Source organism: Salmo salar, chromosome 01 (assembly GCF_965601325.2).
Source record: "Salmo salar chromosome 01, fSalSal1, whole genome shotgun sequence".
Classification (NCBI taxonomy): Eukaryota; Metazoa; Chordata; class Actinopteri; order Salmoniformes; family Salmonidae; genus Salmo; species Salmo salar.
In genome coordinates, this window is record NC_138291.1 from 58,195,245 (window position 1) to 58,213,074 (window position 17,830).

At 42.0% G+C, this 17,830-nt stretch overlaps 1 protein-coding gene across 4 annotated transcripts; it reads right to left on the bottom strand.

The window, feature by feature from the left end:
• Nucleotides 1-249: 249 nt before the first annotated feature.
• On the bottom strand, nucleotides 250-5,318 carry LOC106605805 (zinc finger Y-chromosomal protein). Of its 4 annotated transcripts, XM_014201769.3 has the most exons (3): nucleotides 5,139-5,318; nucleotides 4,094-4,167; nucleotides 250-3,975 (listed from the first exon to the last, which is right to left on the bottom strand). In XM_014201769.3, the coding sequence occupies exon 3, from the start codon at nucleotides 3,888-3,890 to the stop codon at nucleotides 2,472-2,474; it is 1,419 nt and encodes a 472-aa protein (XP_014057244.3). In that variant the 5' UTR covers nucleotides 3,891-3,975; nucleotides 4,094-4,167; nucleotides 5,139-5,318; the 3' UTR covers nucleotides 250-2,471. The 4 variants fall into 4 exon arrangements, with proteins under 4 accessions (XP_014057244.3, XP_014057229.3, XP_014057252.3 ...); XM_014201754.3 differs by lacking the exon at nucleotides 4,094-4,167; XM_014201777.3 differs by lacking the exons at nucleotides 4,094-4,167; nucleotides 5,139-5,318 and adding an exon at nucleotides 4,930-5,132.
• Between the last annotated feature and the right edge of the window lie 12,512 nt (nucleotides 5,319-17,830).

Genomic DNA, 17,830 nt, shown 5'->3' on the forward strand with positions numbered 1-17,830 from the left:
ACAGGTCATTCTGAGTGGAGATTTGAAGTGTTTTGCTTCCATCTAGTGGGGGACTTTAAAATCACATGGTGAATTACCAACAGTAACTGGACAGTTGTACTTTATTAATAGTCTCGCTGAAGTCAAACTACAACTGAAAAAAAGTGGTAAAGCACAATTCAGTTGTGATCACTTTACTGATTTAGCAGTTCCAATATTCTGAAATCCACCATAGGCCTACACCTTCTCAAACAGACCCAGGACATCATGGACCATTTCTTTCATGAAAGGTTTATTACCAAAACGCAAGACAAAACATGTCAACTGTATTCTAAAGGCAAACACAATACAAAAAACATACACCTCTCTATAGGATGTAGGTCCGCTGCATCAAAAAATTTAATAATGACAGCGAAAATGAAAACAATATGAGTTTCAGAATTCAAAAAGCTGAGATTGCTGAAAAATAAGAGAGAGAAGAACGTTTGCCATTGGAGAAAAAGGTCAGAACCACAAACAAAAAAATGCAAAACTATTTAACCCGACTCAACTAAGGTTTTCAGGGAAACAGGGGAATCTAGCTCTTCAAAAACAAACAAAAAAACATTTACTAACATAAATACAGGGAAAGTACCAAGCCTTTATCATAATTGTTCCATTTTCAATTATCATTGTGGGTGCAATAGACTGGGTCTGTGCTTGATACATGCCACTACACTTTCCCTAGGTGTCATTTTCAAACACTCAAAGAAAGAGGTTAGAAGTCACAAATAAAATACCAATTCAAACAGTAAATGGTATTCACAAAGTCAAGTGTTGATCATTGTTCAGAGTACCCTGGTTGTGCTTAAAGCAAATACAAAACATTGAACAGGAGACTAGTTAAGCACTTTCAACAGATAACTGAACAGTTTTAGCTGGAAAAGAAAACCCATCTGGCTATGCATGTATACAAGCATTATGGAGATACACAGTAAGTAGTTGACAGCACTTGATAATATTTCTGTGAATGGTAATCGATTTAAGGTACACCTGAAAAGGAGGAACTTTGGGGGCAAATGCGGAAGGTGTTGCCACCTAAAAGGTGTTTTCAAAGATGGCCATTGATGTGAATCACATTCACTACCATTTAAATTGCACCTTTGTTCCCAATTCATAAATAAGTTGTGCAGTTTCCCCTACAACCTCAATAAACAAATACTTGAACAAAATATTAAATCCCTAATCCCAGGAATATTTGAGTGTTTTTGTCAAAATGCACTGCACATATTAAATATCTCAATTATTCTCACTTTCACAAAAGCAATGCTTTACACACACAGGAACAGCAGAAGTAAAAACGACATATATTGTAAACTATTCTCATGTTATATTCATCATGCATACATATATATGGAGTCACAGTTGTATACGTTGTGGTAATTGCAGTATATGTTGACAAATATCAAATATAGCATATTCAAGTTCTAAGGATCTGACTGGACTTACTATTTTGACAAATCCTTAAATCAACAATCTGAACATTCATCTGAACACTGTGTAGTAGAATAAAACGAATTGAGAACTTGGTTGATCACTCAACACTAGCAGTTTTCAAAAAAAAGATACAAATCTATTATCCCAAACATGTAGAAATAAATATTGTCTTTTCATGTCACCACTGTGTGTCGTCATTAAGATCATTAATCAAGTGATGTTGAGTAGGGGACGGGAAAAAGAACACAGTTTTCTGATTGAAGGATTAATAATTAGCACATTTACTGCCGATGCCTGGATTCAATCAACCTTCCTTTGTTTTTTCCTCATAAAGTTCTTCATTGCTTTGATTGTTTTTTTCAGCATCAGAGATTACTTGCATGAACAGATACAAATCTGAGGCTAAACCATAGAAGCTTCATTGAACCAGGGACTGTATGTGGCATAGTGCAGACATCAGATTAATCCACTGGAGGTCAAATCCGGATTTAGTTTGATGGCAAGGTTTTCATTTTGACCCTTTGTCACATCAGAGATTAAAAAAAGAAAAGGGGGTATACTCGATATCAGAAGCATTTTAAAGCAGTTTTCTGATGTGTGTGTGGTAAGGGTGATATCTTGACATGGCTGATATACTACACAGCTGGCGAGACTCTAGCAATACTTTTGCCCTAAACCTGTAACTAACTATGGCCAAAAGGGAATTTCAACAAAATAAAATAAATCAAAATATGTTTTGCATGAGCAGCAGAGGACAATATTGTCAGTGCAATTTAGGTAAAATGTGTATGTGTGTGAGGGGGAAGGGGGTGGGGAATCTCACTCAAAATGAACCCAAATTCCTAACCCCATCCCAAGATCCAATTTGCTGATACCATACAAACATACGTTATTACACACTTTATATACTCAAGAGTAAAGCCAATTCCAGTCCCAAACAAAATCCCCCAAAAACTCCCAACCCCTGAAGCCCAGTTTTGACAGCTGTGTGTGGGCAGAGCAGACCACGACTGCGCTCACTCAGAGTCTGAATCAAGTGGCTCCATCTCATCTATGCCCTTCCGCTGGCGGGCCTCCTCCTCTGCGTGCTGCCGCTTGTGCCTGGAGTAGCTGGACGAGTGCACAAATGTCTTGCTGCAGATTGTGCATTCATACTTCCCCCCTGTGGAGTGAGATCTCTCATGGTGGTGGAGGTTGGACAACCTGGTGAAGGTCTTTTTACAGTAAGAGCAGCTGAACTTGTTGTCTCCCTTGTGCATTTGCTGGTGCCTGGCGAGGCTCTGCACTTGGCTGAAGTGCTTGTCACACTGCTCGCATGCATATGGTCCTTCCTCTTCCTCAGAGACCGATGCTTGGCGCTGGCGCTTGGCAGCTCTTGACCGCTTGTTCTTCTTGCAGAGGGTGTAGAAGTTGGGTTTGTCCCTCGAGCACAACTTGAGGCGTATTTTCAAGTCAGAGGACTTGGTGAGACCGTCTTTACCATGGGCATAGTTATTAAGCAGGTCCTTGACATGAGAGACCTGGTGTTTTGAGAGGCCAATGGAGTTCTTGAAGGTCATATCACATTGTGTACATGCATAGAATTTCTCTCCAGAGAGATTCTTCCTGATAGGGAACTTCTTCTCAGTAGGGAATTTCTTTTCGCCAGGGATCTTCTTCTTATCAGCCTGCTTCTTCTTTTTCCTGCTGCCAGGTGGGCGGCGGACATAACTGATTTCAGCAGGTATGACACCAGAGGGAATACCCTTCCCTTTTTTGTGGATGAGCCGATGACGCGACAAGCTGGAGCTGTGGTTAAAATCCTTCCCACAGATGTTGCATGGGTAAACTCTCATGCCCCGATGTGTTCTCATATGAGTGCCGAGAGCTCTTCTGCTTTTGAATCGCATTGCACACTGCGTGCATTTGTATTTGTTCCCCTCACCTGACCCTGTATCTGTTTGTTTGTTTGGGGGTGGGGGTGCCTTTCCTGTGTGCAATTGTTGGTGTCTTGATAGGCTTGAGGAATGACTGTAGCATTTCCCACAGTAGTTGCAGCTGTAGTATCCCCCTGGTGAGATATATTCCCATTTCTCTGAGCCCGAATCAGAGCCATCTCCAACAGGGACCAGCTGGCTACTCCCTGGCTCAGTGTGGTCATCCTCATCCGAGTCGTCCGTCTTTACTACAACACTCTGTTCTGCTATCTCACAGCCAGGGAACTCCTCTTCATATTGGGCAAAGAAGGGTTCGTCTGGCTCTTCCTTCACATGCTCCAGATTTAGGCCAGACCCCTCGTCCGCCTCCTTTTTCACACAGGATATTGTGAACTTGGACCCGACCTCGGCCCACTTGACAACATATTCTATGGGTTGGGTATCCAGTTCCACCGTGATGAAGTCTGCCCCAAGTGCATCCGGTTCAGACGAAGTCAAGTCAGTCTCGGAGTCCTCCATTGGAGCAGACCCCAAACGTCAATGTGTGTAACTTTTGGTCTCGTTGGAATTACAGGGTCAATGGTACAATAAGACTCCACCACTCCTAAAAGAGAAAAAAAAGTCAAAAATTGGTTTTTGACATAACAAATGAACACCACATCCAATAATATTACACATAAACAAAATTCTTTTGAAAATCACAGGTAAAAACATTTACATACTTGTACTTTCACTATCGAAACGTGGAGTTGAATTGAGTGCAAATGAACCGAGGAAGTGCTTTGCATTACGTTGACTGGAGAAAATTAAACAAAAAACGACTTTGCTTCAGTAGGAGTGGTGCTACGTTAAACGGTTGTATGAGCTTGCGCGAAACACCAGAAATGATTAGTAATTAGAAAATTTTAGTAAATGTACTACATTTGAGGACGAAAGTAAATTACCAGACAAAGCAGCAACAATAAACAGGAAATACAGTAGGGACTGGGATGAGCACAATGCATTATGGGAGGGGATTAAATGGGCTGTAGCTAAAAGGCCGCCTACCAACAGACAGGAGATGTATGTATTGTGTCTAAAACACTCACAAATCCCAAAATGGCATCTCAGAACTACATCGACCAAAGATATTAGTTAGTACAATGTATGTTTTATTCATTCTCTAGGATTATCTCCGAAGGCTCTCTGGCTAAAGCGAAATCATTCTGCCCGCCATAAAAATAGCGCTGAGCATAAACCATGGTTTTCTTTTTTCGTAATCGTGCATTATTCAATAGATTTTTCTCAGACAAATCTTTCTCTATCGACCAAACTGCATAGTACTGATCATAGAAAACATAATACATTAAACAATGGACATGTCTAGTCACTGATCATGTAAATCTTGGCGGGTTGACAGGGTCAAATCCAGCATCGATGACACATGCAGTTTGAGGAGGGCATAAAACGAGAGCCAACGCTCCAGGGCTTGCTTCATACGATTATCCACAGCAAATTCTTTCATCAGAAGTCCCCTCGTTACGAGATGGACGTTTTCATTTTTTTTTACAGGACTTACCACCAACCGTGGCTGAGTACATCACCCGGCATAATATGCTCAATAGATATGGCAAGCTGGCTATATTTGGCATAAATAACCAAGACGTTATTGTATTGTCGGTGTTGTGATTATAAGGCAGGTTATGTAGCCAAATTTGACGTATGAACAATTAGCTATACCGAATTAAGCGATGGCGCAAGCTTAATGGTCTCGAGATTAGTATTTACCGGGCTTTTATCCTTTTAGATTCGTTGTCTTGACCCTCGACGAAATGAGTCGATTCTGCCGCACCTCTGTCAGTTCACAATCAGCGTCCTCATGAATGTCAAGCCTTGGCAATGGCTGCGTACCATCACTGATTTTAAATACTGTGGATTGCCTTAACGCGTTGAAGGACAGTGTGTGGCTAGCTAGCTAGCCACATGCATTTTAAATCTATGAGCTATACCGCTCCTGCGCAGCATGCAAATCTCGAATTTCATTGGGCAATGCACCAGAGAGGACCAATCATTGGACAGGACATGGCTACCAAGCACAGGGTGTCGTGAAAACTGTAGTGAACAGTTTATTTAAACTGTCGAATTATTCGTCTACTGTCCATTTACGTGCAAAGATACAATTTAAAAGTTCGATTGTTAAAATAAGAGTCATTGCATTCACCCTTTCCATTTCTAACCATCTAATATCAGATGTATTGTCGATCCAAACACAGGACGTCGTTCTCGTCTTTACGACGTTTTGAGTGGTGATGTGTCATGTGGTGCATGTCAACCACAAGTATGCTACTAGCTAGCTGTCACTGTAACGAAATGTTGTCTGACTGGGTCGGAGTTGAGAAACTAGTAGTACACTGAATAATGTCAAAGCAGCTAACTATTCAGTGTTACTCAGAAGCTAGCGTTAAGATAGCCAGAAACAAGACGAGGTAGTGCTAACTAGTCAATATAGCTAGTTAACGAAGCCTGGGTTTTAAATGCTCACCAGAATCGCTGGTTTATAGGCTAGTCATCCATTGCAAGCCACCTAGCTACATTTTCCTAACTACAGTAGTTGCGCTAATAATTCCGTAAAAGTACAGTTGAAGTAGCTAGCTAGCTGAGCAAGGAAGGAAGACAGTCTCGCACAAGTAAGTTTAGAAAACATGGACAAAAGTCAGCTGATGCTTATGGCCACAACACATTGCTCAGTTTGAATCGCAAAATTTGTCCATAGCAGTTTAACAAACGATTTACATGGGACGCCGGGGCCCTGCGAGTTCAGTGTTTGAATATTTAGGCAATCAGGTGGATGAAGGAAGACTAAGGGAGGTTTTAGCTAAAACCACCCTTACTGGATCCACCTGTTGATTGTTCCTGGTCATCAAGTGTATCCAGTATAGGTAGTTTTAGCATATTCAGTGGAGCCTCGCCAGAATATTCAAACAGTGAACTCGCCGGTGTCCCATGTAAATTGTTTGTCAATCTGATATGGACAAATTATACAACTCAGTCTGAGCTGTTTGTTGTGGCCATGAGCACCAGCTGACTATTGTCTATTTTTCTTTCCTCAGGCAGTAACTGGTATGTGGATCCAATTTCTCTTCCACATATGAGTTCCAGTCAGGATGAATTCATCTATTTTTTTCACCCTTGGAGGCTGTTGTATTACAGTGGAAATCTTGTTTTGTCTCTACTCTCGCTATCGAGCCTGTATGAATGTGCTCTCTCGTCAGGACACTGTTGTTCAGAGAAACGAGCCAACAACACATCTAACAACTTCAAACTTGAAGTTGGAAAGACTGCAAACTAGCTGCACTTCGTTTCGTTTGACTTTTTTTCCAATTCATTTCTTTATATATCCATAAAAATGATGCCAGCTGATTCATGACTTCGACTGGCTGAGAAACACAGCCTGCCTCTCTCTCTCTCGTCCCGACCCCTACACGTTCATTACTATGGGACAGTTGGAGATTTTAACATTGAAACAATGCTGCAAATGTCGGAGAGACAGACAGTAAGGTTTATACAAATCTCCGCTGCTAAACTAAATGTTAGTCGAAAATAAATGTGAGATAATGTCTAGATGCTTTTTATAGTGGAGATCAATTTATTAATGTCCCTGACTGAGTTGATGAGACAGTGGATTGCGCAGTCAAATGGAACAGAGTAAATAGGCATTTTAACGTCATAGATTTAGCGGGTGGTAATTTGTGGAATATACACCGGCTGGGATGCGCTTTTAACCAATCAGCATTCAGGATTGGACCCACCCGTTGTATAAAATACAATGACTAATATTCCCACAGGACCCTGATGATTTCATTTGACCGATTTGTACCAACTAAACATCAGGCCGGTTTGAGCTAGCTTGTTTTCACCCTTGGATGCTGTTGTATTACAGGGGAAATCTTGTTTTGTCGCTTACACTCGCTCTTGAGCCTGTATGAAATGTCAAATAAAAATGTTGTAAAACAAGTTCTTGTTTGTTTTGCTTCTCAAAGTGCAGCGTTTGGAGCTCTCAACGGGCTCCGCATGGGACTATCAGACCAAAACATGGCTTGGTCTAAACCACTCAATGTACACCGATTTATCCACTCAGGCTGTGACTAAATTGGATCTCCTTCATAAATTATTTCTGGTTTTGAGACACAAAGCAGATTAATAGTTATATTCATCTCAATCCCTTTTCCAGTAGAATTGAATTACTCATTCAGGTATCAACCAGCAGAGGGCAGTCTCTACCAATTTGTTCAGTATGCATCAAAGGATTTCAGATGGCTGGTTGATAAATCTCCAATTTGTCATGCCCGCCATTGTGATTGGGGTGGTACAATGATTTCAAGGGTTCTATTTGAACTTTCTAAATATATTAAAATGTATCTATATGGGTAATAGTGTTTAAGTAGTAGGATTTTGGCCCAACTCAATCTTCTTATGGGTTGCTTGAGCAATCTGCAATCTTTATTGATTTAGTAATACTCCTAAAGGATAACCTCCTGAAAGGTTAGTCTTGTCTTGCCCTTACAGGTATGAGGCCATGATTTGGGACTTAAATCTAATCAAAGTATACTTAGCTTTTCTCTTTTTGTGTGGAGCAAAGTCATCTGCATACTTAATCTGAGCATAGGAGGACAGTTCATAATAATGTCTGGAATGGCGCGAATGGAATGGCATCAAACACATGGAAAACACTAATTCCGCTCCAGCCATTACCACGAGCCTGTCCTCCCCAATTAAAGGTTCCACCAACCTCCTGTGAATCTGACTTGACATGGTATGACATGAATCCATGATTAAGTCATAATGAGGATCTCACTGATCCAAAGGTAAAAATACTGATAGGATTAGACCAGTACTAGAGGAATGGGAGAAGCACTGAATTATACACTTTTAAATTAGCTGAAATTGATTCTCACAAAAGCTGTTGGCTGAATTTATAATGCTGATATACAGCACCGTCGTTTTCCCCAATCGGTATCAGTAATAACGCAACATTGTTCCATGGAAAACTGGAAACAGTAAGCCAATATGATGGGGTTATGTTGTAAACCCCTACTACGCTGTTGCTTTCACTGAGATTTTGTCATGCTCACACATTGCCATTGAATGACCCTGTGCTCAAACACACCTGTGTTGACACACCTGACTTCTCAGTGCTGTGACACAGCTGAGGATGTCAAGGCCCAAAAACCTAGCTGTCCCTGCCAAGGGAGAAGGGCAAAGTCTGCCTTGGCCACGGGTACATTGTGTTCACTGTTTAATGCTGGCTACAGTTGGAATATTAGTTTGACCAGGATAATTATTTTTCAGCTGATCACTGTTATAAAATAGCACTGCACAACATGCCACTGTCAGTCTATCTTACTGTTAGTGAATGTCTAAAGCTGAATCAGATAAATCATGATACATTATGACCTGGCAGGCTGTTTATGACCTGGCAGGCTGTTTACACTTGGCCTGATGATCTCATCCACTCAAGGATAACAGTTTTGGATTTCCATATAAACTGAAGCAAGTCTTGTTTGGCGATGCAGCAGGCATGTATCAGCATTTCAAATATGCAGCACTTTTACTAGAACCCCTAACTGTAAATCAACCCTTGTATCCCATTGAAGTTCGGTGAGTCTTTGTGTTAAGACTGTAGATGTCTGTGTTTTAATGGATATAATATCCGTCCTCACTTGCCCTCTGTTTTAGGATCCTGAATCTGGTGACCCGCCAAGGAGCAACATTAAGTTAAGTTTGCAGACGATTAAGTTTGCAGACGATACAGCAGTGGAAGGCCTGATCACCGACAACGATGAGACAACCTATAGGGAGGAGGTCAGAGACCTGGCCGGGTGATGCCAGAATAACAACCTATCCCTCAACGTAACCAAGACTAAGGAGATGATTGTGGACTACAGGAAAAGGAGGACCGAGTACACCCCCATTCTCATCGACGAGGCTGTAGTGGAGCAGGTTGAGAGCTTCAAGTTCCTTGGTGTCCACATCACCAACCAACTAGAATGGTCCAAACACACCAAGACAGCCGTGAAGAGGGCACGACAAAGCCTATTCCCCCTCAGGAAACTAAAAAGATTTGGTATGGGCCCTGAGATCCTCAAAAGGTTCTACGGCTGCAACATCGAGAGCATCCTGACTGATTGCATCACTGCCTGGTACGGCAATTGCTAGGCCTCCGACCACAAGGCACTACAGAGGGTAGTGCGTACGGCCCAGTACATCACTCGGGCTAAGCTGCCTGCCATCCAGGACCTCTACACCAGGCGGTGTCAGAGGAAGGCCCTAAAAATTGTCAACCCCAGCCACCCCAGCCACCCCAGTCATAGACTGTTCTCTCTACTACCGCATGGCAAGCGGTACCGGAGTGCCAAGTCTAGGACAAAAAGGCTTCTCAACAGTTTTTACCCCCAAGCCATAAGACTCCTGAAAAGGTAATCAAATGGCTACCCGGACTATCTGCATTGTGTACCCCCCACCCAACCCCTCTTTTACGCTGCTGCTACTCTTTGTTTATCATATATGCGTAGTCACTTTAACTATACATTCATGTACATACTACCTCAATTGGCCCGACCAACCAGTGCTCCTGCATATTGGCTAACCGGGCTATCTGCATTGTGTCCCGCCACCCGCCACCCGCCAACCCCTCTTTACGCTACTGCTACTCTGTTCATCATATATGCATAGTCACTTTAACCATATCTACATGTACATACTACCTCAATCAGCCTGACTAACCGGTGTCTGTATGTAGCCTCGCTACTTTTATAGCCTCGCTACTGTTTTTCACTGTCTTTTTACTGTTGTTTTTATTTCTTTACTTACCTATTGTTCACCTAATACCTTTTTTGCACTATTGGTTAGAGCCTGTAAGTAAGCATTTCACTGTAAGGTTGTTGTATTCGGCGCACGTGACAAATAAACTTTGATTTGAAAACAGGAAAACTTTTCCTCACCTCATGTCTCCTCACCAACACAAGGAAACATAGATAGAGACAATATGATGGGGTTATGTTGTAAACCCCTACTACGCTGTTGCTTTCACTGAGATTTTGTCATGCTCACACATTGCCATTGAATGACCCTGTGCTCAAACACACCTGTGTTGACACACCTGACTTCTATGTGCTGTGACACAGCTGAGGATGTCAAGGCCCAAAAACCTAGCTGTCCCTGCTAAGGGAGAAGGGCAAAGTCTGCCTTGGCCACGGGTACATTGTGTTCACTGTGTAATGCTGGCTACAGTTGGAATATTGGTTTGACCAGGATAACTATTTTTCAGTGTTTGGTTTTTTGTTGACATTTGGTTTCTGATAAATAAAACATTTACCAGGTTGCGTTTTGCTGTTCCATATACTTTTTATATATTTTTTAAGGAAAGGTTAGAGTAAATAATTATCACTAAGTATTTAAAATTCCTACGTATTTAAAATGTGACACCACCTCGATCCTGTTGGAGTCATGCGCGGCCACACAGTCGTGGGTGAACAGGGAGTACAGGAGCGGACTAGGCACGCACCCCTGAGGTGCCCCCGTGTTGAGGGTCAGTGTGGTGGATGTGTTGTTGCCTACCCTCGACATCTGGGGAATCCCATCAGGAAGTCCAGGATCCAGTTGCAGATGGAGGTGTTCAGTCCCAGGTTCCCTAGCTTAGTGATAAGCTTGGAGGGCGCTATGGTGTTGAATGCTAAGTTATAGTCAATGAACAGCATTCTCACATACAGTGCATTCGGAAAGTATTCGCCCCTTGACTTTTTCCACATTTTGTTACATTACAGCCTTGTTCTAAATTTAATTGGATTTAATTGTTTTTTCCCCTCATCAATCTACAAACAATACCCCATGATGAAAAAGCAAAAACAGGTTTTTATAAATATTTACGAATGTATAAAAACATTATCACATTTACAGAAGTATTCAGAGCCTTTACTCAGTACTTTGTTGAAGCACCTTTTGGCAGCGATTACAGCCTCGAGTGTTCTTGGGTAGGACGCTACAAGCTTGGCACACCTGTATTTGGGGAGTTTCTCCCATTCTTCTCTGCAGATCCTCTCAAGCTCTGTCAGGTTGGATGGGGAGCGTTGCGGCACAGCTATTTTCAGGTCTCTCCAGAGATGTTCGATCAAGTCCGGGCTCTGGCTGGGCCACTCAAGGACATTCAGAAACTCCTGCATTGTCTTGGCTGTGTGCTTAGGGTCGTTGTCCTGTTGAAAGGTGAACCTTCGCCCAGTCTGAGGTCCTGAGTGCTCTGGAGCAGGTTTTCATCAAGGATCTCTCTGTACTTTGCTCCGTTCATATTCCCTTCGATCCTGACTAGTCTCCCAGTCCCTGCAGCTGAAAAACATCCCCCACAGCATGATGCTGCCACCACCATGCTTCACCGTAGGGATGGTGCCAGGTTTCCTCCAGACGTGACGCTTGGCATTCAGGCCAATGAGTTCAATCTTGGTTTCATCAGACCAGAGAATCTTGTTTCTCATGGTGTGAGAGTCCTTTAGGTGCCTTTTTGCAAACTCCAAGCGGGCTGTCATGTGCCTTTTACTGTGGAGTGGCTTCCGTCTGGCCACTCTACCATAAAGGCCTGATTGGTAGAGTGCTGCAGAGATGGTTGTCCTTCCAGAAGATTCTCCCATCTCCACAGAGGAACTCTAGAGCTCTGTCAGAGTGACCATCGGGTTCTTGGTCACCTCCCTGACCAAGGCGCTTTTCCCCCAATTGCTCAGTTTGTCCGGGCAAGCCAGCTCTAGTCTTGGTGGTTCCAAACTTCTCCCATTAAAGAATGATGGAGGCCACTGTGTTCTTGGGGACCTTCAATGTGGTGTAGGAGGATTTCATAGAAGAAGCTGGGTTAGTGTCCCACTTCCTGAAAGCGGCAGCTCTTGCCTTTAGCTCAGTGCGGATGTTGCCTATAATCCATGGCTTCTATTGGGGATATGTATGTACGGTCACTGTGGGGACGACTTCATCAATGCACTTATTAATGAAGCCGGCGACTGATGTGGTAAACTCCTCAATGCCATCGGATGAGTCCCAAGTGAAATTCTTATGTTTCTTGCAGTATCAACGTTTAGGATCGCTATGTTTGATCCACAGTTACCAGGATGACATGCACTATACACTGGGATGTCCTTAAAAGAATGAGGCTATGTTTGTCGTATTATGAAGAAACATTTGCACTGAAACACGCACTTGAATGCACTCATGATTCCATTCTAAATTACAATCTGTTTATCTGAAGTTCCTTTTGAAAGCCTAATGCCTTGATCACACTGACAGCTTCATTGCGCAAAATAGTATGCAGCATCATATGGATATGTGTGGAACAAAAGTTCAACATTCACCTTCTGCTACTATTTCTGTCAAGCCGTCTACGCATACAGTTTGACGCATACCTACAATAAATCCTTCGTATGTAAGACACAGAACACAATGCAATTGCCTCTGCAAAGCAAAGCTGCAAGGCAAACGCAGCGTTCCATTGGAAATGAATGTACTTGTGGTGTACCAAAACGCATTGACACTGTCGGTGTGATCCAGGCATAACAATGTAAGATCATATTTTATCACTTCGCTAGCCATGTTGACTATGGAATACACTTTCAAATGATGCCCACCTGACCCAGATTGAGATTATAATGGAACGTTTTTGGATTAAGCAAGTTGAAGGTTCTTTCCTTGAGTCATAAAAGTGCTAAATGTGCTACTATGGTCATGCATATGCTTTTTATAGTTCTTCTGTTAGGAACATTTCAATGTGGCCCTTCCATATAGGCCCATTTTTACACGTGTAAAGGGGTTAGCATGGCCACAAAATCATAGTTATGGCTAAACCCCACCCATTTCCAAAATGTATCTAATTAAAATTGGATTTTAAACCTAACCTTAACCACACTGCTAAACGTATGCCTAACCCTAACCTTAAATAGACCAAAGAGCAAATGTTTGACTTTGTGGCTTTGGAATCTGAATTTGTGGCTGTGTTATCTAGTGGAAATCCATAGCCCTGGCACTCATTTCACTTCCTTTTTGCATTTCAGGTCAGTTGTGAAGAAAAAAAAATCCCTGTTCTCATACAGTAGAACTAGTGACTCACATTGGAAATGTGCAGAGGTCAGGCCTTCGTAAAACGTGCCGGTATTGAACATAATAGTCAGACAACCGTGTTAGTGTTTTGAGTATGGCAATACATTGTCAGCTGCAGTAAAAGTGATCTCTGGCACTTGTAATTAAACATAAACACTTCTATATTTTTACTCTAGCGTGCTCTATTTAGAGGAAGCTAAAGGATATTTTTACTCTAGCGTGCTCTATTTAGAGGAAGCTAAAGGAAAATACCCATCTAGGACTTTCTGGTGTGGTCGACCAAGACAACCTGATGCTTTATGTCGGTTTTTACCAGCTTCCCATTTCTCTTGATTAGATTCCACTTAAAATTCCACCGCTCATGTGATTGAGAGAGGTCGCTGCAGACACCACATTCTGGTTAGACTGGTTCAGTTTGTCTGGAGGGACACTAGGCCTTAATTACCAGCTGTTGTTAAATGGACAGTATCTACACAGGGCACCTCTCTGCTGCAAACATACATTTCAGAGCATGCACTGCTCCAGATTCAATAAGGGGAAGTTCTTAAAAATCTGGCACTGGCCTACACTCCTGGGAGGGGGTACAATATCAGCCAAGGGGGTTAAGCACACTCAAACAATAATTGTATGCCCAAACCTATTCCATAGCCTGTAATAAATGGATTTTAATTCTTCAAGAAGAAAAATATATATTTCCCGGTGCTATGGAAATTGTCCAGAAGCAGTCGTTCAATCCGCTGTGTGTTTTGACAATGACAGCATGTTTCGCATTGTCCTTGCATTGACATCCGTGCTCTGCTCCCATGGGCGTGGGCTGCGCTTGTATGGACACTGCAGGGTTGGGTAAATGGGATGTTTTGTATTTCAAGCTGTCTCTCTCTCTCTCTCTCTCCCTGCCATGGTGACATAGCACCTATACTGCCACATAAACACTTATCTTGGGGCTGCAGTCACAGGGTGTGGGCCCTGTGTCTGCAGTATGAGAGAACTTTATCAGTCTTATCCCCTGCTGCTGAATGGGGCCAGGGACAGGCAACCATGCTGCAACGCCCCTCTCACGCTCTGAAGACTGTTGGATATGTTTGCCACTGTGTGCCCATAGCAATGGCTTCTCATTGATATGCTTTGCCATTCAAACCTGATTCCTGCACTAATCTGATCCTATGTACTTTCCTATGTATCTGTGTGAAATCATGCTTGGTGCTGATGAGCAACTCATCGTGGTAGCGAAGGTTCCGTTAATTAACCCATACACATCCCACTGTTGTTGTTAGCAGTGTGTACTTTCCAGTTTCCCAAGGTGTGTGTGAAAATTCACACAAACAAACTGGCCTTTTACTATGCCTTTGTCAATAGTCCGTGTTGAATGTAGACTGTGGAAACATAACTCATGTCTTTGTCCCATTGTGTTTGTCTGTTTTTCCCCTGGTGGTGTGAGGGATGGTCATATGTCAGGTGGCAGATGTCTCTGTGGTACTAGAATTCCCCTGACTGACATCTCTTTTTATGGTCACTGTTGATAAGTCAGTGTATGATATTGTTGGTTTGATATCAGTGTTGGCCGGTTAGATCGGACTTATGTGTGATTGTTGTATGACATATACACACTGTTTGTGTGTTTTATAGGTGATGTACGTAGGTCAGCGTGAGGGGGCCTGGCCCGGCAGGTCTCTATGGTCTGTAAAACAACTGGGACCAACTTAAGGAAAACTGGAGGATGGACCAGTCAAAACATTTCCCCAAAATATATCCTTATTCCTTTGTAGACATACACTGCCTTCAGAAAGTATTCATACCCCTTGACTTTTTCCACATTTTGTTGTTACAGCCTGAATTCAAAATGTATTAAATGTGTTTTTTTTTCTCTCACATATCTACACACAATACCACATAATGACAAAGTGAAAACATGTTTTTTGAAAGTTTAGCAAATTTATTGAAAATGAAATACAGAAATATCAAATTTATGTAAGTATTCACACCCCTGACTCAATACTTTGTAGAAGCACCTTTGGCAGCGATTACAGATGTGAGTCTCTCAGGGTAAGTCTCTAAGAGCTTTCCACACCTGGATTGTGCAACATTTTTCAATGGTTCTTTTCAACATTCTTCAAGCTCTGTCAAATTGGTTTTTGATCATTACTACAGAACCAGTTTCAGGTCTTGCCATAGATTTAAGTAGATTTAAGTCAAAACTAACTATGCCACTCAGGAACATTTTCTTCCACTAGCTTTGATGCATTCTTCTAACGTCATCAGAGTGTGCAGCTGAACACGGTATACTGGAAACACTTGGTTTAGTTTTAGTTAAAATAACAATCTTTGTTAAACATAAATACCTAACTTGTTTTTGCATGAATTCACGACACAGTTAGCTTTTCATTTTTTTTTTTTATTGTATGGTTGAGAGGGATGTGGCGAAAGGAACGGCAAATAAGTCTGGCTGCACAACTGATTGGCAAACGTACTGCAAATTGAGAAGTCATGTGACTAAACTGAATATAATTAGAAACTACACTATGAAACAAAGATAAGTGACAAAGAATGATAGTTAATTCTGGGGAAAAAGGCAAACTCAGCTCCATCATTCAATGAATCAAATGGCTCATTCATTACAAAGCCGACTGATATTGGCAACTACTTTAATGATTTTCTCATTGGCAAGATTAGGCATGGGATGCCAGCAGCAAACGCTGACACTACACATCCAAGTATATCTGACCAAATTATGAAAGACAAGAATTGTAATTTCGAATTCCATTTGTTGTCTATCAACAATGACAAGCCACCGGAGTCTGACAACTTGGATGGAAAATTACTGAGGATAATAGCGGACGATATTGCCTCTCCTATTTGCAATATCTTCAATTTAAGCCTACTAGAAAGTGTGTGTCCTCAGGCCTGGAAGGAAGCAAAAGTCATTCCGCTACCTAACAATAGTAAAGCCCCCTTTACTGGCTCAAATAGGCAACCAATCAGCCTTTTACCAACCCTTAGTAAAGTTTGGGGGAAAAATGGTTTTTGGCCTGATACAATGCTATTTTATTTTTAGACTTTCAGCACACTTATAGGGAAGGACATTCAACAAGCACAGCACTTACACAAATTACTGATAATAAAAGATTGTGGGGGCTGTTTTGTTAGACTTCAGTGCGGCTTTTGACATTATCGATCATAGTCTGCTGCTGGAAAAACGTGTTATGGCTTTACACCCCCTGCTGTGTTGTGGAAAAAGAGTGACCTATTATGGTGGAAATTTGCAAGATTATGTTATAATACTTTTATTGCATCAAATGGTTGTTTTATGCAACAGAATAGAGTATTCTTATAAGTATCGTGTGTGTGTTCTACTTAGGATGGGCCTCTGGGAGATAACACTGACAGGAGTCAGACTTATGTCTTTTGGGTGATAAAACCTAAAGAGCATTCCAGAGCATGGGTTAATGTTTCTGTTCTATACCGTACCAGGGAGAGATGGCCCCAGGGCCAGACCAATTTAGCTAGTTAGCTTGCACTTGCTAGCTAATTTATCCTATTTAGCTAGCTTGCTGTTGCTAGCTAATTTGTCCTGGGATATAAACATTGAGTTGTTATTTTATCTGAAATGTCCAAGGTCCTCTACTCTGACAATTAACACATAAAACGGTCAACCGAATCGTTTCTAGTCATCTCTCTTCCTTCCAGGCTTTTTCTTCTCTTGACTTTATATTGCAATTGGCAACTTTCATAAATTAGGTGCATTACCGCCACTGACCTCGTTCGTCTTCCAGTCACCCACGTGGGTATAACCAATGAGGAGATGGCACGTGGGTACCTGCTTCTATAAACCAATGAGGAAATGGGAGAGGCAGGACTTGCAGCGCGATTTGCGTCAGAAATTGAACTGACTTCTATTTTAGCCCTTGGCAACGCAGACGCTTGTTGGCGCGCGCGAGCAGTGTGGGTGCAATAATTGAATAACATGCATGTCTACATTTATTTCGCAACGTTCGCGCATGTGACGCGAACGGTGTAGTCAGCCTGTTAGACAATCTTTGTACCCTGGTGGTGTACAGCTTTCATTGAAATATGAACAAAGGTGATGTTAAACTTTTTCTAATGTTGGGGTCACTAGAATAAGTCACCAAATTTGAAGTTGAACAAAATATCATTTAGGGGGTTTTCTTTGCTGTTAAACACAGTGGCACCCTTGAGACAACACAAGGGTTAAGTGCCTTGCTCAAGGGCACATCAGATCTGTTCTACTCGCCCACCGCTCTTAACTACTAGACTACCTACCTCGTAATGTCTTACCAAGCCATCTTGTGATTTCACCTGACATGCCAAAGATAAAGATGTAAACAAGAGGAAAA